The sequence below is a fragment of the Lindgomyces ingoldianus genome, assembly GCF_010093535.1.
Source record: "Lindgomyces ingoldianus strain ATCC 200398 unplaced genomic scaffold BDR25scaffold_42, whole genome shotgun sequence".
Taxonomy (NCBI): domain Eukaryota; kingdom Fungi; phylum Ascomycota; class Dothideomycetes; order Pleosporales; family Lindgomycetaceae; genus Lindgomyces; species Lindgomyces ingoldianus.
Window position 1 is genome coordinate 1 of NW_022985203.1, and position 21,882 is coordinate 21,882.

Here is a 21,882-nt window from a genome sequence, read left to right on the forward strand (position 1 = left end):
TACTTATCTTGCAACCCCCTCAGTCGCCGCAGCTCCGGTCTTCCTCAATTCGCCAAAAGTTGATCGGGACGGGAATCCTGAGTCAAGATCTCTCTATCCAGGTGCTATGTGGTGTTAAAGCCGGCCTCCATTTCCCCTATATTAGTTAAGAGAGAGGTGGTTCCTAGATTAAGCATGTAGTATCAGAAGTAAGAGAGGCAATTAGTGGACGTATATTAGATTCTGGCCTGTGCGCTAAGCGAGACGCCTAATTATGTCATCCAAGCTTCCGAAAAGGAAGGCTAATACCTGCTCGTCTATCTTATAGTCCCGTCGACTAAATTTTGCAGCTTTGGGAGCTTTAGCCAGAAACCTTTTTTAAAAGGTCCAGAAGCACTTTAGTGTCTGTTGTTCGGCTTGGAACCCTATACTCAAACCAGCCTACTCGAACCCTGGGCTATTATCTAGTTTCTTGTTATAGGCCAAGTATAGACTGACCACTGAATACCGCTAGACCACAGAGTTGAGATGAGGTAAATTTGAAATATTTAAATATATATATACGCAGATTGTATCAAAGTTAAGAGCTATTTTGAGAAATTGTGGAAAGTTGAGAATGGAGGGCAATGAAGCCATAGAGGTGACTGGAAAGAGGAGCTTGGACCATAGAATTTTCACCTAGCAGCACGAATAGTTTATGGGTGCGTTTGTCACCTAAGAGCGCGCCTGTGACGAGGATCGTTTGGAAGAAATCATCACCCCACGCGAGAAGTTTAAGGAATTCCATGGACTCATTTACAGCTACCGCACACACGATGAGCTAACTTCGATCACAAAATCCCCTCCGCTTGCATCGACCTTGCCGTCTACGGAGTTGATGGCAGAGGTTTGCTTCTTGCTAATATTCTCACTAATTCCAGCAAGAGAATTGACAGATCATCTCCATCGTAATACCGTTGCGTAGTGGGTTTGACTGGGCCCTTAAAAGGAAATATTTAGGCATTTGAATAGGCTGAGATGTGTATATACCGGCTATTCTTTGTGAAGGCTTATACATTTTGTCATTCCTTCCCTCGCATGTCACTCATCGAGTACTCCATTCACTGGCGCGCTTTACCGCCATACCGCCATACCGCCCCACCGCCACGCTCCTAACACCGATGATACTAAAAGCTCATTAGTTCACATTCAGGCAATTCCAGCCTGGCGTCTGAGAAAGGCGCCCACAATGCCGCGAACATGGCCAACCCGCTCGACCACTACGCCACCTTGGAGGTCTCCCGCACTGCCAGTGTCGGCGATATCAAAAAGGCGCATCATCATCTTGCCCTCCTCCATCACCCCGATAAGAATAGGGGGTCTGAAAGCATGGTGGAGAAGTTCAAATTACTAATTTAGCTGATTCGAGGGAAAAGCTTTCATGAAAGGGGCACTGGTTCATATGAATGCTAAATCTAACTGTGTTACAGACCTCCTTGGCCTGGGAGACGCTGCAGGATACGAACAAACGGACGATATATGACGCGACCTTCAAACGACGAGCATATCAGCTGCTAAAGGGTCAGCCACGGGTACAGTTTCTGCGCTGGATGCCTGTTCCCGTGCGCAAGAGAAGCGAACAAAAGAGGAGGAGAGTGTGCAGAAGAGGCGGCAATGGTGGGACTGGGTGGACGCACAAGAAAAGTTCATTAGTACAGCGAAAGAGGAGGTAGAAGCGCTGCAGAAAGATCTCGATATGATGGACAAGCAGGACGAAGAGGCGCAAGTGTCAGAGAGATTGGCGCAAAAACACCGTTGGTAGTCAGTTTTCACTCCTTGGACATGGGGTGTGCCGGTAGTCGATGAAGAGGAAAGGCATCGATTTGAAAGTGACAGATTGCAGAGGAATGTGGTTAGAACAGTGAAACAGGAGAAGTTCAAAGAAGTAATGAGGAGAGGAGCTGCGGAAGCTGCGGAAGCTGCGTGAGGAGAAAGCGGGGGGGAGGAAAACCGTTCCAAGGAAGAGATTCAACGGAAACAGCGAGAATTCATGGAAAAGCGGAAATGGCAGCGCGAGAGGCACGACAGCAGGTACGAGAGCGAGTGAAAGCTGAGACGGAAAGGAGGTGTGGGGAGAAGATTCGAGATCGAGAATAGGAACAACCAGAAAAGGAAGCTGCTGAGAAGGCAAGATGAAGTCGAACCTATCTAATACTGACTAACACGTATTAGTCTAATCGGAATGTGTGGAGGATAAAATAGCCTGGCAGTAGCTGTTCAGAAGATCGGACGAAGTGACTCTGCTATCTAAGAGAGCTGAAGGCTCTCCTTATATACACCGAGCTTCGGAACATAATATCTCCAGATCCCGAGCTGCGTCCCAGGCTCTGAGCCCCAGCCAAGGCTCTCAGTATACGCGACAGAATGCTAAAGGATATATGTCTCCACCATATAGGTGCACACATAAATATTACTAGAACAAACAAGTAGGCTATCATCACTGCATTCACTGCCCGCAGATGCAGTACATATTTGGGCTCTAATGCCCGAACTGCAGCACCACGGCTTGCCATTCCTGCATGAACAAACTGAACAAAGGACAGATCCTTCTCTAAACCAACACTATAGGAATGGAACTTCAGGGTCATATGGCTATACAGACTTTAATTTCTCCAATCTTTGCCACTGATGGATTTCTATGCATAGGCTGGTAAGGAGCTTTTGAACAAATTTCATATGAATTGCATGACTTACATCTTTTACGATGACTGGAAAGCTTGGCCCCTGAGACTCGATCTAGTTGCAGCATATTGCGCTGACCGTGGAACTTGAGCAGGGTGGCATGATGTGTTACACCTTTTGCTATAATGAGGGAGAACATGAATAAGGTACAGATTTCTATCCTAATTCCCTCTGCCTTGTTGCACGTTATCCATGTAGGCAATATGATGCAGCACTCCGCGTGACTTGGCGTTGACACATCATCCTTTTTCAAACCTTGCGACGCGTTTCGTCCGTATGTAGGTCTACTGACCAACAAAATCACCGTCGCCCTCCGCCTATCCTACCCCTATGCTCCTTCTTGTGACCATCAACTACTACATCGGCTGACAAAGCCCAGAGTATCGTTCTAGCATGTGTACATGTGACAAGAGGGCCGGCTGAGGAGACGGGAAAGTCGTACGTAAATTTAGGGTCGAAAGTAAAACACATTTCGGGAAGAGATAAAGAATACAAAATGATCAACGACAGCTTCATAACAGAACGGAGGTGGATGTAAGATGCCGAGTCTGAGTAGTTCTGGTATAGTGGGCTTTCCGCTACATAAAGGAAGGGGCTAGGAATATTCCCTCTTTTTTCTTAGTTGCAATCCACATACTCGAATTAACGTTACACTGCTAGGTATGTCGGCTAGTTTGTTGTGATAATTTTTAGATCTCCTTTACACACTTGCTAAGATCAATGCATCTGGTTCCAACTATTGGATCTAATAACACCGCCTATCGTTCCACATATCTAACACTAAACAGCAACAGCAACCACAGTCACACCACTAAGCAACGTCGCAAGCGCAACTGTAACCGCCGCAAGGACCGCTACAGCAGCAAGGAAACTAGTCTAGCGGAATGTGATTGGCGTTTAGCGAACTCGGCCAGCCCTGGAAGAGAGATGTCGGTGCTAGGGTCTACTTCGACGACATTTGCAGGGGAGGAAAGCTGTATATCGGCGGATTATGCTGAAGAAGAAAGATATGTCTCAGGTGACAGTGTTGGCGTCTATGGAATTCGCTCGGCGAGTGCACCAATAGTGCTAAAGAGGAGTGTGAATAGCGCAAAGAAATACATCACTTTATTTTTGTTTCATAGATTTATCCAACTTCAGGACTTCTCTCTTTCTAAGCAGTGGTCTGGCTATTATCGTTAACTCACGCACCTTATCTTGCCCACTTCTGGCAGACAATGTTGTGTGCATGCCAAGTATTAAAGTGGTAAGAGCTCGCTCTATGAATAAATGGGCAAGACAGAGTCACACTGTTCGGCCTTCCACATGAAGAGACGATAGTGTTCGATTCACCTTCAATCAGCTCATATTTCCCAGAGAAGTATCATTTACAGAGTTATGAGCGCATCGCTAAGAGGTCCCCGTTTCGTGAGCATAATCATACAGGCTCAGCTCGCGGGTACGGAATATAAAATCGTTCGGTGCAATCATATCAGCTGTGACATGACAGATTTCGGAGGCACTCCGAAGTCACAATGGAGCCTTTAGACGTCACGAAAGGCTGAAAAGACTAACCGAACGCCTCATCTCATGATTTTCCTGTCTTTCCGATGTTAGAATCTCAGTTAATAACATCGTAAGCGAAGGTGTCACGGCAAGGGCGTTCTTAGCGCAACGACGCTTCCTACAACCTTCCCTGTTACAGATGTGTGCAGCTTGCTCTCCGTAGAACCGGATTTTCTTATAGCCAGCCTTATCTTTGCTAGTGCAATTTGTCAGGTTTTCAAAGGCGACCTCATAGGTATCTGCTCCACACGTATGTGGAAGCATCTCATAGGGCCTTGTTGCTGACTATGTCTTCCGCAGAACAAGTTTAGCTTAGGACAGGGCGTAGGTGTGGCTGATTGTAAAGCCTTTAGTGTGGCGTTGTAACGCTCTCACGCAGGGGTTATGCTTCAATTGACAGTGAATCTGCAAGGAACTAGACTGAATATGCTTAAATCTTGAGAAGCAGATGAACGCCTCGATGATGCTAGCAGGGAGAGTGGCCGACCTGTTCTGGTCATACAGTTGTGAGCTCGAGAGAGGTATCTTCTTGGACGGCTATCAATTACGTGGATGTGCTTTTGCCTATCTTATATCTATTAGTTAGTTACGAGTGAGATTGAATTGTGTTACAGCTGCTTTCGGGGTGAAGCTGGGACTGTAGCTTAGAAACAAGTGAAAAAAAATTTGAATAAAAACCATACATGAAACCAAGCCTGCTCAAATTCCCGATTTGAGAACTAAATCAAAAATCCCGCCCAACCGAAAAGATCGCCGTATCTACAGTAGATAAGGTGTGCCACACAAATCGCATCAGCTCATCTCTCGAGATCATCACATGCCAACCACTCACCCATCCGACATTCCGACTCCAGGGCCAGCCAAATCAATCCATTCACCCACATTCTCGACCTCGGTTCGCCAGTGACGCCTCAAAGCTTAGCTGCTGCGACCGGGGGCTGGGCCTATTGGGACACGGACACATTAGCTTTTGTTCACGTGTCACGACTTGCGTTAGGTAAAACAAACAGCAAAAGCAGCGAATAAAGTTCAAAGTCAAAGCAATTTAGTTGCATTTTATTGGCTTACAATACACCCCCGCTTTAAGCCTGGACGAGGGGTTGCTTTTGGATTTTCAATTTTGCATTGGTAGGGTTACAAGACGAGATGGAAGGAAAGGGTTGGAGGGGACGGAACTACAACTTGGAAGCACCCTTTGCGGGACCCACATTTGTGATTTCGTTATATAACAATCTAAAAGCTCGTTAGCTAAGGGTTATGGCGGTGGAGATCAAAGTTGCTTACGATGTCAAAAATTCGGCATAATCCTCTCCTGTGACCTGGCCTTCGAAGTATTTCGCAGCCAAGTGGAATTTGTTTCCCTTTGGCGCCTTCTCGCTCAACTTTGAAGCCTGCTCTCGCAGAAGCTTGAGCGCATAGTCCTTGGTGACTTTCCTGCCTTCGGCAGTAGAGACCTGGTGCTTGCTCCACTGCCACAGCTGACTCCGGGACACTTCAGCAGTCGCAGCATCCTCCATCAAGTAGTTAAGGGGAACGCATCCAACGCCTCGGAGCCAAGCCTCCATATAAGCAAGGCCAATATCAAGATTCTTTCGAATGCCCTCCTCAGTGATCTTGCCTGGAACGTTCATGTTAAGAAGGTCATTCGCGGTGATGTGGACATCCTCGCGGCGAATGTGCATTTGATTAGGAGTGGGCATGTGCGCGTTGAAGATATCTGAAGCAATGCCGGCTAGAGCCGGGTGAGCGACCCAGGTGCCATCGTGTCCGGCACGTACTTCTCGCAGCTTGTCAGCGCGAACATTAGCCATGGCGGCGTCGTTCGCAGCTGGGTCATTCTTAATAGGGATTTGTGCAGCCATGCCTCCCATAGCATGGACTCCTCGCTTGTGGCAGGTCTTGATAAGTAGTTTGACGTATGCATCCATGAAGGGAACAGTCATAGTTACGGCAGAGCGATCGGGAAGGACGAAGTTCGGGTTATTGCGGAAACGCTTGATGGTGCTGAAGATGTAGTCCCAGCGGCCGCAGTTGAGGCCAGAAGAGTGATCACGGAGTTCGTAGATAATCTATTGCGTAATTTAGTATGTTCCTGTGTACCTGGGACGTTCGAAGCGGACGTACCTCGTCCATCTCAAAGGCAGCCATGATAGTCTCAATCAAGACGGTGCCTCGGATGGTGCCTCGCGGCATGCCGATGTAGTCCTGTGCCACGTTGAAGACATCGTTCCATAACCTGGCCTCGAGATGGGACTCCATCTTTGGCAAGTAGAAGTATGGTCCGGTTCCGCGCCTGACGAGCTCTTTGGCATTGTTGAAGAAGTAGAGACCAAAGTCGAACAAGGAGCCAGAGATAGGCTCTCCGTCGACAGTGAAGTGCTTCTCCTCCAGATGCCAGCCTCGAGCCCGGCAGATGAGTGTGGGGAGCGTCCGATCGGTGCGGAGCTTGTACTCCTTCTCGCCCTGCTTGAAGTCGACTTGCCTGCGGATGGCGTCGTGTAGATTGAGCTGGCCGTTAATCATGTTGTCCCACGTTGGGGCACTCGAGTCTGTCAACATTTGTCAGCTTCCATTTCGCTCAGAATGATAACCGGAGCAGTATTTGCCTTCGAAATCTGCCATGTATGTCCACACATCCGAGTTCAGAGCATTGACGACCATCTTCCTGTCGGTTGGGCCGGTGATCTCTACTCGCCGATCAACAAGGCCTGGGGCCGGGGGAGCGCCCCTCCACGCATCGTTCTCGCGGATGTGCCTGGTCTCAGGGAGAAAGTCGGGGAGGTTGCCCTTGTCGAGCTCTGCCTGTCGGATCACACGTCGCTGGATGAGGGCCTTGCGGCGCTCATTAAAGCTGCGGTGGAGGAGAGCAAGGAAGACAGCAGCGTCCCTGCTCAAGATCTTGCGGGTGTTATCGTTCAATGCGCCAAGAATGTTGACCTCGCGCAGGATATCATTCGGATTAGCAGCCATTGTGAGTCTTCGGATGCTGTTTCTGGTGTTGTGGCAGATATCAAGGGGTAGAATGCTATCAGTAAAGTTGCGGAGTTAGGGCGGGACAGCGGGAAATAATATTTATAACGGCCTAGGACGACGTCACCCATCTTGAAGGTAGGTGAGCCGAGGGTCTTCTTTGCTGGAGCTGTCTGAAACGAGCCTAGATCGGTTGCCATGAATGGATGATGCCGCGATACCGCGAGAGTCCAGCTTCGGGCAGAGGGGTGCTAAGCTTGTGATAGCGCCAAGCTGTGGGGAAATGCCTCGAAAAAGCTCCCGATCAAGCACCTCAAGCCGGAAGTGAGCGATGGCAATCGTTGCAGAGCTGACGGACACTGCAAAGTCAATCGCAAAGCGGCGAACTAGCACAGACTTCTGGAAATAATTCAGGATGTCGACGGCATTTCACGGAAGTCACGATGAGGCTTGCAGCGAGGTCGGCTTATGTCAGCTAGCCCCTTCCGAAGTCTGGGCGCTCTAGCCCGGACCCTCCCGACAAATTCTCCTGCACCTGCAGCACATCGTTCGGGCCAAGTCATGCCGCACCCAGATGCACTGACTGTGGCACATAAGAGGATTTCGATGCATCCATTGAAGTCTGGTAAGTGTAAGGCCGGGATGGCCCTTACGCGCGACGGGTATATATACTATTCTGTGCGCAGAATCAACTGTTGGTTGATTATTCGCACCTTTTTGGTTGTATTGGCGGAGTGGTACAGGGCCCCGTCCTTACAGTAAGCCTAGTGGGCGCTGGAGTCAACCCTTAAACCAGACATTATGATTCCTTGCTACTCTTGTGACCCGTTAATTAGAAGGATAAAACCAATGGCATAGACGCTATGCTAGGAATATCTCTATCATAACTAAAAGTCTATTAAAGAGAGCTAACACTACTTTAACTGTAAAGATGGGATAGTAGATAGCACGGATAGCACTGAGAGCAAGGTTTCGGAGAAAGATAGAAGTGTATTGTAAGAGAGACGAATCGCTGCCAAGCCTCGCTTGTCAGGATTCATGCTTATAGACGAAGCACAGGTCATGTGACCTCCAAAGAGGTCAGGTGAGGCCATACTGGCCCGTTCTGGGACATCCGGCCTTACATTAACAACATCTTAAGAGATCCCTAGTAAACGTAAGCTTTACTAGAAAAACTAATATAAATAAAAAGATAATAATAGCTTTAAAAAAAGTCTTAGTTAGTTATAACCCTTTTCTTACTACAACTAGAGTTTAAATTAGATAGCAAACATCTATCTATTATAGTTTATATTTAGCTAAAACATTTTGTGATGGGCTAGACCTAAAAGGACCCGCAAGCGGCCAGATCAAAGATCTAGATGGAATCTAGCATCTAGATGGAACACTCTATCTTGTTTATAAATATTAACTATACAAGCTAAATCCTTGCTAATTTAACTTTTATATACTACTTAGCCGTTGCTTAATGCATATACTAATGCTAGGAATTCTATGGATCTCAGCGCCTGTAACTAACCTGCATTGTACGCAGCAGGTTAGTCACATGACCGATCAATGCATGTAGGCTAGCGCGGCTCAGAGATAAATTCTTCCAGGGTTGGCTATTTAAGACCGCGCCAGCCTCTGACTATCTCCTCACCTTACCATTCTCTATGTAATATAGCTAACCTATCCTATCACCTCACATCATGCAACAATGGTGCAAACTGAGCTTGTTATCAGCCAACCTATGCCACTACCTCGCATCCTCATACAACGATGGTAAAGACCGAGCTGGTTATCACAGCGCCTATCTATTATATTTTAAATTAGCACATCTTAGGTTGGATGTGTAAACCTAGCTCTAGAATTTAACTTTAGCTTACATAGATTATCTATAGGGGTAAGCAGTATTTTTATATACTCTTCGGTTAGGTAAGAGCTTAGCTCCTTACCTGTAAGCAAGCTAGGTTAAGAATTTAGATAGGACCTAGCATCTAGGGGGGACAATCCGTCGTGACTATAGATATTGACTATGTAAGCTAAATCCTTGCTGATTTAACTTGTGCATGCCTTTGAGCTGTCGCTTGGCACATATAGTTGTGCCGATGATCCTATGGATCCAAGCGTCTGTTACAATAAAGAAGAATATAGAAAAAAGCACATATTAAGTTTCTAGCAGGATCTATTATAGGAAACTAAGAAAGTTAGAAGTCGAGCACTAGAATATTAGAACAGGTATAAGGTATAGACTTAGAATGCGAGAATTAAAGTTATGTGGAGGGGGAATGAAATGACTTAAAAGTTTAATAATTGAAAGATTTTTCTGCTTAAATCCGTTAAGTAAATGCTAGAATAAGAGGCTAAATTAACATTAACACTTTATCTGTAAGCGAACGTGAATTCTACTTATAGGTAGATAGATAATGGTCTTAAATTAAGATGGTTCTATTGCATGTTTGGAGCCCGCGCCACGAAATCTTGCTCTCCCCGTGAAGAGCTGTCATAAATGACCTTTATGTTAGGACTCTGAACATCAAAATTTACATGTCGGTGCCAACATCCGGCATCCACTTCATAACAGTCAAGAAATAGCTCTCGTTATCTTTGATCACATGCAGTCCCCTTAGCTCCTCGAAGCCAAGTCTCTTATACATACCGACGGCCGCTGGCGTTGATTCTAGATATGCCGGTAGTCCATCTCTATCCGCTTTTGCCAGCCCCCACTTCACAAGACTTGAGGCTATCCCTCTCCCCGCGAATTCTGGGTCAACGGCTAAAGACATGAGATCTTGTTTCGAGTTAGGTACCATTTCAGCATTCGATAGATTGTTGTAATTCAGGGGAAGGATAGTAGTGACTTACACCACACTTTCTGTTCATCTTCTCCCAGGGTCTCTTTTTTTGCCTTCTCGACAGTTTCCATGGCGAAATTGAAGGCGTCTATATCCATGCCGTTGGGGAAATTTTCGGCCTCTGCAACCTGAGACTGCTCCTCCACTTGATCTTTTGCAAGATCATTGCCCTGTTTATGCTTCGACTCATTCCCTAGAGCAGGCGCAACCCATCCAGCATATCCAACAATTTGCGCGTGGCCATCAACCGGCACAGTCGTGGCAAGCACATAGTGCCAGTTTGGTGATTGTACACGCTTCCCAATACGCTCCATGCGGAATTTGTAGATTTCTTCTTCGTTCGTGGGATTTCGCAGACGAGGAGGGAAAACAGCATTATCGAGACCGTCGTTGGCAAACGCGCGACGACCACACTCACACATTTCGTTGACGGACGTGACCGTAGCCGGAACCAATTTGATATCCATGATTTTCCAAAAAGGGTTGCTTTAATGGTAACTGTTTGTTAGTATGAGTAAATTCTCTGTGAACTGATACTGAATTATCCTACAGTAGTCAGCCAAGCCTGATTTGAGCACCCTTTCGCTTAGTATGTCGTCATCTCACTTGAGTATGGCGTCATCTCACGTCAACATCTTGACATAAAAACTAGAAATCTTCAAATATTAGCCAAGTAAGAAGATAAACCTGGAATAGGGAATAAGGATCTAAAATGCGTTACTTCAAGTTTTTGCACGCGCTTAAAGCGTTGGAATGAGTCTTTGTGATGCTATGTCTAACATCCTAAGACGTTGTCATCTCGCCAACACAGATTGCCACATGAAGGTATCTGTAATAGCTGTATAGGTGTATAGAATAGGGAATTAATTACAAAGAAACCTAGTTTTATTAGATTATTACTATCTATATTTAATTATTTAGATTCGAAAATTTATACTTAGGATATTTAACAAGCCTTTCTAATGATAATATAGATATAGATAACACTATATGAAGCTACTGCGAGAGGTATCGAGAAGGAAGCACGAGACACAGAGAGGGAATGCAGGATAGTGGGTGTAACGAGAGAGTAAACCTTAGGGGCAGAGGTACGGAGGCCGAGGAGCCTATATACCCGGTACCAAGCCTAGGGTACTCAGGGGTTGGATAGCTGTAATATTACCGTGACAGCTTCCTAAAGGGTTTAAAAACTATTTTATTAATAAACCTGCTAATTTATTCTACTACTAAGCTAGCTAACCTAAAACTTATAACTATAGTAATGTATTTAGTAATACTTTTTATTAAAAAACTTATGAAGCTTTGTTAAGTAAATTAGTATTAAAAATAAAACAAGTAACTATAATAATAGTATATAGCTACTAAAGGCGCTCTTATAGCGTAAGAAGGTTAAAGGCTAGCTATAGAGGCTAATAGAGTAGTGTAGAAGAATAAGTAGGCTTAGACATCTGAGGTCTGCTAGTAAGCACTACTAACCTACTTAATGTAACGATTCGTTTGAATCGTTCCATTCAAAGTTACATGGCGAACCTTATATCCGAAGATTCCTCGTATCTGCTCCGACCCGGCCCTGCCCCCTGCTGTACCCCTATTCCCCCAAGTATTTAGTCGCACCTCTCTCCTTAGCTAGCTCAGTAGTTTTCTGATATCCTTTTGTACGAGGCCTATAGGTGTCAATGACATTCCCAGGTTACTGAGTCCTCACGAACTCCCATATGCCTCTCAGTGGATTCATACCGCACTCGGACCCATTGTCTTGCCTGTGCCGTTACACTTAAGTGCTATGTGTAAGGCATTATAAAACTCAATGTAAAAGCAACTAGAAATATTTTATATATATATTTAATTTAGTTTTTGCTTAGATATTAGTTAGAAAGGCGCACATGTTTTAGTAGGGCGGCCTGAGGACTGGTGTTGCCCGAGGAGTGGTGAAATACGTTAGTCACAGCACGTAACATGGGTGAGGTCAGTGGACTGACCTCAACCAGTTGCCACCCTTGTACTGCCGATTACCTGCGTCTACAAGCTACAGATATCCTTCCAACAAAATTTTGCTGTCATTGGAATCTTTGCTGTTGGTGGTTTGGTGCTAGTTACAGATACTGTGCTCTTGGCATATCATATTCGAGATTATAGCGCACCCTGAAGAATCCCAAAAATTAAGATGTCACTTGTATGTTGCGCTGTCTTTTCCTCATCTTTACTAAGTGGTGAGACCGGCGCTCTGACTATGACACTGTATGAGGATGCGCCAGCGATCATTTGGGTTGCCGTCGAGCTTCCTTTAGGCCTTAAGCTGTGCATCTCTGCCTTTAATGTGTCCAATCTGGTATGTTATTTTAAACAACGATGTCGTTTGAAAGTTCACGCCATTTCACTCAACATTGGAGAATTTTGTCTGATACCCTCTTTGGAAAAAAAAAAAAAGCCCTCCAAGATTCTCGAACGGCGGACGAATTGATTCTCCCATGATCCTGAAAGGCGACGGTAATGCTGTGTGACTAAAGATAACACTGGTCGAAGAACATGCACCTGATGTTGTCTGGTAGAATTCATGGAGCAACTTTTCCTACCTCGAAAACGGACGGTGTTGGAAGCACCCATAGACAAAACGTCCTGTTAGCATCTCCTCGATTCAATTTGCAGATCTTGCAAGTCCGAAAAGCGTCCCCGAGAACAGGAACGATTCGAGTCGCAGTCAAAAAGCGCACCTGAGGGAGTGAGGAAGCAGGTATGTTCCTAGATTAACATTCAAATTTAATGCAATGCTTATGTGTATACAAAAGAATGTCGTTTAACCGTCGCTATGCAAATCCAAAAGAAAAAACCAAATATTATCCCGAAATGTAGCAAAACACCCACGCTCATGCCTAGTTGTCTATCCTCCTCCATCCCTCTAGAATCTTTCAATCATCTAGCAATTGTAGGTCATGGTAAGACCCGCATCCTTGGTATCGGCGAAAGCAACACGGCCGGCATCGCAATCGCTGGCAATGCTCATCCTGTACGTCATAACACTCTCGCAAGTGGCGCTATTGATGATGTACTTGGTTGGGGCAACCGGGGAGCTAGCGAACTCCACGGTGCCGAAGAGGCTGCCCTTGTTGGCGCCGTATTCGGTGAAGATATTGACCTTGCTGTTACCCGAGGATTCAATCGTGTAGCCGGCGGGGAAGTTGACTTCAAGTTGGCAGCCGTAGGAACCGGCAGGGATGTTGGTGAAGGAGATGAAGTCATCACGGACGTTGGTCTTGCCCGCGTCTTGGTGGATATCGTAGTTGATGGGGAATCCAATGGATTGAGGGTAGGCGACGCTGCAGGCTCGGCGCTCGAGGGGAGTTGAGGTTGGGGCCGCCGAGGCGAAGAGAGCGGTGCTCATGATAGCGGCTGCGACGGTGAAGTACTGCATTTTGAATGTAATTGTTGGTTTGAAGACTTAAGAAGTAGAAATTGATGAATAGAGCGAAGGTATTGAAATTAAGTAGCGAAAGGCTTTAAGAAAGAGAATAGGAAAGAGGATAGGAAAGCTGAGATGATTTTGTTCTTTGGCTGTTGATGCTGTTGGTGATGCTCTTATGGGGTGAAAGTCCTCCCATCTTTATAGCCAAACATGTTGCCTTTGATGGCATTATAGATGCTATTTTCGACCTCATCGTGACCGCCCCTCCGCAGAACCCAGCTGTCTCAGCCCTAACAGTGATCTTCCCTAACAACTACCTAGTGAGTGCAACCGTCGTAGAAAGTAATCAGCAACAAAGCACAAAATCATCGTGTTCAGCTGATGTAGAAAGCCTGGGGGGGGCATGCTGCGAGTCTAAGCATTTCTCGTACGCCATGTCACGGATCCTCTCTCGGATGTTTCCACATTCAGTTAGTCGGTGGCAGTGCTCAGCCTCCGCATGTTGCTTACCGGGCTAGAAATTGGGCAACTAGTGTCGGAGGGAAATTCGGCGCAGTCAGAATGTTACATGTGAACCTCATCGCTGGTCGGAGAGAAGAATCTCTATTTTTGGGGGGTAGGTTCTCGCGAGGAAGCGTGTGCTCGGGTGTGGCGCGAGTGCTGCCGTGATTTGTCGGTGAACGAAGTGCCTCTTCAGCCTTCAGCTCTTGGAGAAACCTCAATAAGCGCAGTAGCTGCATACGATACTACATGTTGAGGTTCGTTCCATCCGAAGGCAGCGTGGGCGCCTGAAGTTCAAAAAACACGTGGTATGGGATTGATACTAGCTCTCGCACGAAGCACGGAGGTTGCCCAAAATTCCGGCCTAGATTTTGGGTCAAGGGGCAAGAAAACGTGGTGGATTGAACAAACCGAAGAGCAACGATGCGCATGAGGCGACTATAAGTCTTCAGGATTCAGATGCATGCAAGCAGGTCAGTTGAGAGGGATTGATGATTACATAACCTCTACTGGCTTAGTTATCGAGATGCCTTCGCCCCTTCAACTATACCCACTGTTTCATTAACCTAACCACCGAAAATAGGCATGGCATCCGAAAACATGGCCGGCGTCTACAATGTTGACATCCGTCCCACATTCGAACTTGGGAACAGCATGAGGAAGCTTCGGCAGTTCGATCCATAAAGGTTCCCCATCTCATTAATCTGTTTGGCTAAAAGCGCCTGGTCGTCAAATCATATGCAGTCTAGATGATCTGCAATATTAATTCAGCCTCAAGGAGGGACGACCTCAATCCACTCTTACACGAAATATGGGATTGAGAGAGTCTTGGTCTAATATAGCAAATGAATGCGTTTCGGGGCTCATCAACCCGGGATTTGTTCGAAGAATAAGTATGGGCACATCACCGATTCCAGGAACCCTTTTGTTTCACATCTTCAAGACTTGCTTTTCTGTTCCTCTACAACCCACTGATCGGCATCATGCGTCTCTCAGCCCTTTTTGTTGAAGTACTTTCACTAGCAACGTCTTTGGCCTCAGCGGCAGCCATCGACAAGCGCCAAGCTGCCACAAAAGTATACACCTTCTCCTCTCCTAAATCGGCTGAAGGAATCGCTGCTCGGTCGAACGGACAGCTTCTGGTCTCGTTCTTCGAGAAAGCTGAGGTGTGGTCTCTCGATCCAGTGACACAGAAAGCAGCCAAGATTGCGTCGTTTACAGATGCGACATGCGCTGCCGGCATTACTGAGATTGCACCGGACGTCTTTGCCGTCGTTGCCGGGCAGTACGGCATGTCTGGAGGCAACAAGGCTGGGTCTTGGTTTGTAGACCTATTTAAGCTTCCTAACGTTTTGTAGAGTCTGATCATTTCGCAGGGGCATTTGGAAAATCGACCTTACGAGTGGTACCGCGAAGACAACACTTATCAAGAAAGTTCCGGAGTCGGAAATGTGGAATGGTCTCACTACTCTCAACAATGACACCATCCTGATTGGTGATGCACTGAAGGGTGCTATCTTCCGAATGAACGTGAACACTGGCGATTACAGCATTGCTATTCAGGATCCCACATTAGTTAAGTCATCTAGCGGGTAAGTAACCACAAATCCTTAGTATAACCACCATGTCTTATCCTTTCCTTATGATTTCGCACTATACCGACTTTGGGGAGATTGCTGCGCAGAAACCTCGAGATATGAGCCACAATGAAGGAGGATTTTCTGTTTTAAGCCCTGGCTAATGAAGTGGTACGATAGAATTCCGATGGGTATTGATGGACTTCGTTACTTCAATGGGACCGTGTACTTCACCAACATCTCCAAGAACACGCTCTTGAAAGTTCCCGTTGACCAGACTGGAAAGGCTACTGGAGCTATTACAACAATTTGGTCAACGACTCAGGCAGATGACCTCGCCATCGGCCCGGATGGGTCTGCGTACGTTGCTGCTGGAAGCAAGATTCAGAAAGTGACGGCCGATGGAAAAATTAGCACGGTCCCAGGATCCGTATCCAGTTCGACCTCGTGCACGCTTGGCAGGACGGACACCGATAAGAACACGCTATATGTGGCCTCATCAAATGGTCAAATTTCCTCCATCAAGGTATAAGGACATGATCCGATTAGTCTAGGGTACAGTTCTGTATATATTGTATCCAGAAAAGGGTGCAGACTCTGAATTCAGTGCGTGAAATCGCTAGTTCTCTACAAATTCATCCTCTTAAACATTAACTAAGAGAGGAAGAATCTTGCCACTGCTGACTTCTTCGTATAGAGAGTAATTTGATTGGCGGTAGCTAGCTATTATCAGGCTTTCTTACACAAGTAGTTAGTCAAGGGCGCAAGTGGGACTTTCGTCAAGCTTTGACCGACAGGTACAGTACGGGGAGGTGCAGACCGAATGCCTTGACCTCGCGTTTACAAATACATAAAAGGCGACCTTGCCGTTACGGTGTAGAATGAGCTATCTTGAGCCTCCAGCTGCGACGCCGTTTCTCAATACGGGCTTTCTCCCGTTCTTTCAGCAATGCCAAATACCACTTATGTACTTATATAACAGCATTAGTTTAGATATGCAACTAGGGCCACTTCGAATCATGATCAAACTTCCTACTTTGGTTTTCTTAGTATCCATATGTCTATATCCTAAAGAAGAGAGGTATTCTGGAGATGATTATGGGACAAGCTGTCTCGTTTAGCACGTTGTATTCACCTACGTCGATTAGATCTTGTTTGCAAGTCCGGTAAGGAGAGATGGCATAAGATTCAATACAATAAAGAGGGAGAGGTGGAGAAAGAGTTTCGCAGCGTGCCGAGCACTTCCTTTTAACGAGTGTGGTAGGGAGCATGTCTGGCCACGACAAATCGATATACTGGATGGTCGATCCAGGCATAGGACGTACCAAAATAGAAGTGTCAGCTGATTATCCGATGTGGTAAGCAACCCTTTGGTCTTGCAGACGTTGTGGAATTCCCCAGATTCATAGGCTGTTCCTCTTTTGAAAATCTCTTCGTGTGGTATTCATGTTTGTAGTTCTGGACTCCATCTCTCCTAATACCGCATCCACGCGAAATGGAGCCTATCGTGGGGTTGAAAATGGCAAGATCCCAGTGGTATATGCTGGTGTTCCTTTGAGCGGACAATTTGTTCTTTCTTCCTTGGAACTATATTATCCTCACATACTCGTCATTGGAGTTCTTCCACTCCACGTACGGGATCGTGTCGGTTCTCTTTGGCCTCGGACATCCGAGGGATTGCCTTTCGGTGTTCGGAGACCTTCGAAATATGTATACGATTCGAAAGAGCTAGGCGTAAGTGTTTCGGATATTCCTCCCTAGACCTTTAATTAATCCTTACTAGAATGACTTAGCACTAAATGATACGTCCCATCTGCTCGACCTTAGGTATCTTCCTTGCGCGTGACGTCTTGTGGCTCCGAAAAGGCTCCTTCTCGTCGAAGTAACTGCAACTCTTTACTACTTTCTTCATCAGTGCAATCACACATGTCAGTTCTAGGATGCTATCGGGTCAGCTTTTTGGAGACCACGGAACATTCGTTTTCTTCTTGCTGCAGGCAGTCATCATTCTGCTGGAGGATCATGTCCTTTAGTTTGGGCAGCACATTGGCTATATCTGGACTATCTCTTTGTTTGGTCTGACGAGCAAGGAGTATTCCTCTTCAGTAGTTAGTCGTGGGATATGGATGCATAAAAAGGGCCTACGTTTTTTGGGTCTGGTCCTTAAGTGTGAGTAGTGGATGTCCCCAATTGAGTGAAATGACTCTCAACTAGGGAATAGAATCTTCTCGTCTTTGAAACAATTCGCCATGTATGAATCATTTCATTCTGTGAGTAGTATTGCTTATATAATACGGCCTTGGCACTAGGCATCAATTGAATGTAAAGATGCGACCATCGCCTCTCTACACATTCACGACTGATATCACAATGTCGCGAAGCGCTCCACAAAGAGCTGCACGCCGTATTCGACGGCGAGCACGACCTTCTTTCCCTCTTCTCAATCTCCCAGTCGAGCTTCAATTGAACATAATTTGTAAGTGCGACCTCACGTCCTTCCGACGCCTTGTCCGACTCAGTCCGTCCATCAGAAGCCTCTTCCTCCTCCACCCCGAATCATGCCTCCAAGGGATGCTACGTGAGTTGCCACACTCTACAGCGAATCTATTCCATGCATCATGGGCGCTTCATTGTCTCGCAGAGGGAGAATTCGACCCCGTCGGAGCCAAGGCCTTCCTTGAGCGGAGGAACCTCGTCAAACAGCCAATCGCATACCCGCATATTCTCAAAAGCTTTAGCGACCCTATGGATGCGTTGGACGAATTCCTGGACTTCAAAGCAGAGATCGACATCATCGTCGAACGGTATGCCGAAAGTGTTAATGCTATCATGGAGACATTTGTCAACCCAGATGTCGAGATTCAACCTATCACGCTTTCAGGGGCTGAATATGCTCGGATTTCGGAGGCCTTTTTGATTCTGAAACTTTATTATCAGTTTCAACTCAAGTTCAAGCGTGCTGAGAAATTTGGGGACGGCCCCTTCACTTGGGAGCCCGATTTCACTAGTTGCCTGTATCCGTGGCAAGTTGAGCAAGTTCTATCTGTAGACTGGTTCCTTCAAAGCTACGGACACACTTGCTCCTCCGCATTCTACGGGCTCATCAGCGAGTGGTATAGTTCACAGGAAAGGTTAGAAGAGGAATCGTCATATTTTCGGCACTTCAAACGAGCAATTTCGAATGTGGAAGCTTATTACCCGGCGAATCCACATTTTGTTCCTTTTCGTCTAGCGGCCCGATACTTTTCCTCAATGGCTCCATGGCGCCTCAATTCGGAAGCCTTCGACTCCCCTACTCAAGGGCCCTCAGAAGAATTATTGGGAACAACTGAAAATACCACCCCTAGTCATGGCTGGATCTACTTCAAATCAGTGAGGCAGCCTCATCAAATACCTGAAGCTATTTATGGACAACTGTTCCTTGAACTCGGGATATTTTTCTGGGACCAGGATCGTCTCGCGGAATGGAATCTCGCCGATCCGAATGAGTTCAAGGATGTCCTTGTGGCCTTCGAAACTCGGCAACACCAAGCGGGCCAATACTATGCATTTATGAGCCAGCTGGATTATGAATCCTTCCTGCAGCGAAGAGAGTCGGACCGGATTATTGAATGGACTCGCTGCCCTATACAAGGCACATTTGGTGCGTGGGGATTGGAAAAGATTAGGCTAGGCCATTTTCTCGCAGATCTAAATTATGAAAAACTCCACAGATGTGGGTAACTTGAAGCAATACCTTAACTTAGATCAAAGAAAAGAAAAAAAATTCCTGGTAACGAGTCGCAATATTGCCGTAGCTACGATTTGACCACGGCTAGTCTCTCCTTAGTCTTAGAGGGGCGGGTAACCGACAGTGGCATGGAATAAGGATTTCTGGCTGAATTCCTAATATTTTGCTATCGTAGCGTGTGTGAAAAGGTATCCCTGCTCGACCCCTATAACGTTCAAGCTTCGAGTGACCAATCTTCTGAACTTTTTTCTCGTTAAAGTCCGGCCATGCAGACCTGTAGTCTGTTCCTCTGGTTTTCTGTCAGTCCTATTCCGTTCACACTATTCATATTCCGTACATGCGCGCTGCTTAGCACATGGAACTGAGCCCTTCAGCTCCAATTGGTTCTTGATGATAAGGATACAGAAAAAGCGTTGGTGGTTGTAGCTTTAAGGAAGAGCTACCTTATACGGATATCTGCGCGCTATTTTCTCGTAAGTGAGCTCTCCCGGGAGACTCTCTACTGATATGTGGTTACCATAGGCTTCCCGGGGTTCGGTTGAAAAAGTCTATATTGTATTAACGAAGAATACAACCTAGGCAGCACCCTTTCTGGCCAGTCCTTTGCCATGCCGCTGCGGCACTGCCTCTCTCTATATTGTTTGGAAGCCCACAGAAACCTGTCATTATTCGAACTTTCCGCTTACGCTCAAATGGCTGTGACTATTTCTCTCTATGCAAGAGAAATTGCTCCCCCAACTCTGTATGCACCATGCATCGTTGGTATGTTGTCTCTAAACGCGTCCGAACAATACCCATAAATGTGCCTCGCGTCTTCTGCAAGAGCTTTATGACCCTAGAATTCTGCCCGGTCAAGCTTCTCATCGTTCTCCAACGAAGGGTGGATAAATCTCCACATCTGGCTAAATATCTCCGCGCCGACCAGGATCCAAATCCTTCCTGAGATTGCCCTGGCGTATCCGGTCAATGGGAACCGCAGTACTTCATCTTTTTAAATGGTCAATGGAACATTCATATAAATTTTTGGCTGTTCCTGCGTCGTAAAGTTTTGAGCTTTAAGCACAATTTCCCCGACCCAGTCTCCGTTGTTCGAGCATTTCTCAGCGATCCCTTCGTTGATTTTCGCATTACCCCAAGAATTGAGATCAATTGAGCTTTCAATCAAACACCCCTCTTTGCTTTTCGCAGTCAAGTTTTCTGCTCTTCGGGGAGGAAGCGCATTTTCGCCATGCGACGAGCATTCTTTGCGGCTGCGACCGCTTTCTCCTTTGCCCGTGCACAAATATTTCCAAACACAACGTCCCCAGCTGGCCCGGAACCAACGCAAGCTTCATGGAACGTGACAAGCCTTGGTGGTAATGTGAACATCACAAACAATCTTGCCTTGACACCACCCATGGGCTGGAGCTCTTGGAATAACTTCGGCCCCGACATCAGCGAAACGCTAATCCGTGAAACTATCGATGCCATGGAAAAGAACGGACTAAAAGATGCAGGGTTCGTTTACGTCAACTTGGACGACGGATGGCAGCGCTACAAAGGACTGCGGTCGGAACATCCTCTGGAAGTCGACCCAGTGAAATTCCCCAACGGCATCAAACCTCTGGCAGACTATGCACACTCTAAGGGCTTCAAGTTGGGCATGTATAGTGGACCTGGTGACACTACATGTGCAGGATACACGGGTTCAGAAGGCCATGCGGAAGAAGATGCAAAGATGTTTGCATCGTGGGGAATTGACCACCTCAAATACGACGCCTGTTGCTCGCACCACGATGAGCCACAAGAAGTCGTGCAGCAAGTCATGCTCGACATGAGCAAATCCCTCATCGCGACTAACCGTTCTATAGTCTTTCACGCATGTCACTGCGGCTGGGCTAATACGTGGGAATGGGCGGCCGAAGAGGGCGCCAATCAATGGCGAATTGGACAGGATATCTCTGACGACTTCAACTACCCCGGGTTTCGCGAGAAGTACTATTTCGACGTACTTGATATGTTGGACCGTGGAAACAACATCACGCAATATTCTGGTCCGGGGCATTGGAATGATTATGATATGTTAATAGTGGGGCTAAATGGCGAAAGCAAGCAGCTAGTCGGAACCGGCGCTACCAACCTTGAATACCGCACTCATTTCAGCATGTGGTCGATGGTCAACTCGCCCCTCCTTATCGGTTCTGATGTCCGCAATCTCGACAAATATAACCTCGACACCCTCACCAACAAGGAAATCATTGCGCTCAACCAAGACGCTCTTGGTCAGCCCGCCACCGTGGTTTACGAATCCGAAGATAAAGATGTCCAGATTTACGCGAGAGAGCTGTCTGATGAGACGATGGCAATTGCCTTGCTGAATCGTGGAAGTGAGACCGCGGATATTACTGTTAGTATGAGGAGAGATTTGACGGTTCCGTGGGACGTGTATAAGTTGAGAGATTTGTGGAAAGGGAAGGATTTGGGGCCGTATGATATTCCGTTTACGGTTGAGGTGAGGCCGCATGAGGCGAAGATTTATAGAGCGACGGCTATTGTGAAGGGGAACTGAGGAGGTGGTGCGACTAGGCTAACGGCCAGTCTTCACCGTGGCGGTTTAGAGCTCCACCTTAGTTTTGGTTAATT

At 46.6% G+C, this 21,882-nt stretch overlaps 8 protein-coding genes across 8 annotated transcripts; 4 read left to right on the forward strand and 4 right to left on the reverse strand.

The window, feature by feature from the left end:
- Positions 1-676: 676 nt before the first annotated feature.
- Positions 677-2,220, forward strand: BDR25DRAFT_361045 (uncharacterized protein; the record flags this gene model as incomplete). Its single annotated transcript, XM_033696348.1, has 11 exons — positions 677-688; positions 716-939; positions 1,027-1,159; positions 1,195-1,350; positions 1,388-1,414; positions 1,476-1,539; positions 1,590-1,744; positions 1,781-1,941; positions 1,983-2,084; positions 2,116-2,155; positions 2,191-2,220. 11 exons carry the CDS (start codon positions 677-679, stop codon positions 2,218-2,220), a joined length of 1,104 nt encoding a protein of 367 aa, XP_033541659.1.
- A 3,078-nt stretch (positions 2,221-5,298) lies between these two features.
- Positions 5,299-7,268, reverse strand: BDR25DRAFT_306936 (malate synthase). The gene is made up of 4 exons (XM_033690747.1): positions 6,852-7,268; positions 6,370-6,794; positions 5,530-6,314; positions 5,299-5,478 (listed from the first exon to the last, which is right to left on the reverse strand). Exons 1-4 carry the CDS (start codon positions 7,213-7,215, stop codon positions 5,421-5,423), a joined length of 1,632 nt encoding a protein of 543 aa, XP_033541660.1. The 5' UTR covers positions 7,216-7,268; the 3' UTR covers positions 5,299-5,420.
- Positions 7,269-9,628: 2,360 nt separating this feature from the next.
- On the reverse strand, positions 9,629-10,572 carry BDR25DRAFT_346398 (acyl-CoA N-acyltransferase). The gene is made up of 2 exons (XM_033694143.1): positions 10,063-10,572; positions 9,629-9,988 (listed from the first exon to the last, which is right to left on the reverse strand). The coding sequence occupies exons 1-2, from the start codon at positions 10,517-10,519 to the stop codon at positions 9,741-9,743; spliced, it is 705 nt and encodes a 234-aa protein (XP_033541661.1). The 5' UTR covers positions 10,520-10,572; the 3' UTR covers positions 9,629-9,740.
- Positions 10,573-11,583: 1,011 nt separating this feature from the next.
- Positions 11,584-12,944, reverse strand: BDR25DRAFT_361049 (uncharacterized protein; the record flags this gene model as incomplete). Its single annotated transcript, XM_033696349.1, has 10 exons — positions 11,584-11,609; positions 11,667-11,716; positions 11,747-11,793; positions 11,936-12,026; positions 12,076-12,154; positions 12,194-12,362; positions 12,398-12,429; positions 12,507-12,594; positions 12,626-12,763; positions 12,834-12,944. The coding sequence occupies 10 exons, from the start codon at positions 12,942-12,944 to the stop codon at positions 11,584-11,586; spliced, it is 831 nt and encodes a 276-aa protein (XP_033541662.1).
- Positions 12,945-12,966: 22 nt separating this feature from the next.
- BDR25DRAFT_318818 (uncharacterized protein) lies at positions 12,967-13,461 on the reverse strand (the record flags this gene model as incomplete). The annotated part of the gene is made up of 1 exon (XM_033691773.1): positions 12,967-13,461. One exon carries the CDS (start codon positions 13,459-13,461, stop codon positions 12,967-12,969), a length of 495 nt encoding a protein of 164 aa, XP_033541663.1.
- Positions 13,462-14,936: 1,475 nt separating this feature from the next.
- Positions 14,937-16,062, forward strand: BDR25DRAFT_328912 (uncharacterized protein; the record flags this gene model as incomplete). Its single annotated transcript, XM_033692421.1, has 3 exons — positions 14,937-15,238; positions 15,330-15,545; positions 15,711-16,062. 3 exons carry the CDS (start codon positions 14,937-14,939, stop codon positions 16,060-16,062), a joined length of 870 nt encoding a protein of 289 aa, XP_033541664.1.
- A 1,832-nt stretch (positions 16,063-17,894) lies between these two features.
- BDR25DRAFT_306939 (uncharacterized protein) lies at positions 17,895-19,330 on the forward strand. The gene is made up of 2 exons (XM_033690748.1): positions 17,895-18,006; positions 18,062-19,330. The coding sequence occupies exon 2, from the start codon at positions 18,102-18,104 to the stop codon at positions 19,251-19,253; it is 1,152 nt and encodes a 383-aa protein (XP_033541665.1). The 5' UTR covers positions 17,895-18,006; positions 18,062-18,101; the 3' UTR covers positions 19,254-19,330.
- A 1,326-nt stretch (positions 19,331-20,656) lies between these two features.
- Positions 20,657-21,808, forward strand: BDR25DRAFT_337233 (glycoside hydrolase; the record flags this gene model as incomplete). Its single annotated transcript, XM_033693171.1, has 1 exon — positions 20,657-21,808. One exon carries the CDS (start codon positions 20,657-20,659, stop codon positions 21,806-21,808), a length of 1,152 nt encoding a protein of 383 aa, XP_033541666.1.
- Between the last annotated feature and the right edge of the window lie 74 nt (positions 21,809-21,882).

Coding starts and splice junctions, on each gene's coding strand:
- BDR25DRAFT_306936 (XM_033690747.1), bottom strand. CDS start 7,215: ATGGCTGCTAATCCGAATGATATCCTGCGCGAGGTCAACATTCTTGGC. Junction 6,795..6,851: donor ATACATGGCAGATTTCGAAG/GCAAATACTGCT, acceptor AAATGTTGACAG/ACTCGAGTGCCCCAACGTGG. Junction 5,479..5,529: donor TATGCCGAATTTTTGACATC/GTAAGCAACTTT, acceptor ACGAGCTTTTAG/ATTGTTATATAACGAAATCA.
- BDR25DRAFT_306939 (XM_033690748.1), top strand. CDS start 18,102: ATGCTACGTGAGTTGCCACACTCTACAGCGAATCTATTCCATGCATCA.
- BDR25DRAFT_346398 (XM_033694143.1), bottom strand. CDS start 10,519: ATGGATATCAAATTGGTTCCGGCTACGGTCACGTCCGTCAACGAAATG. Junction 9,989..10,062: donor AGATGAACAGAAAGTGTGGT/GTAAGTCACTAC, acceptor ACTCGAAACAAG/ATCTCATGTCTTTAGCCGTT.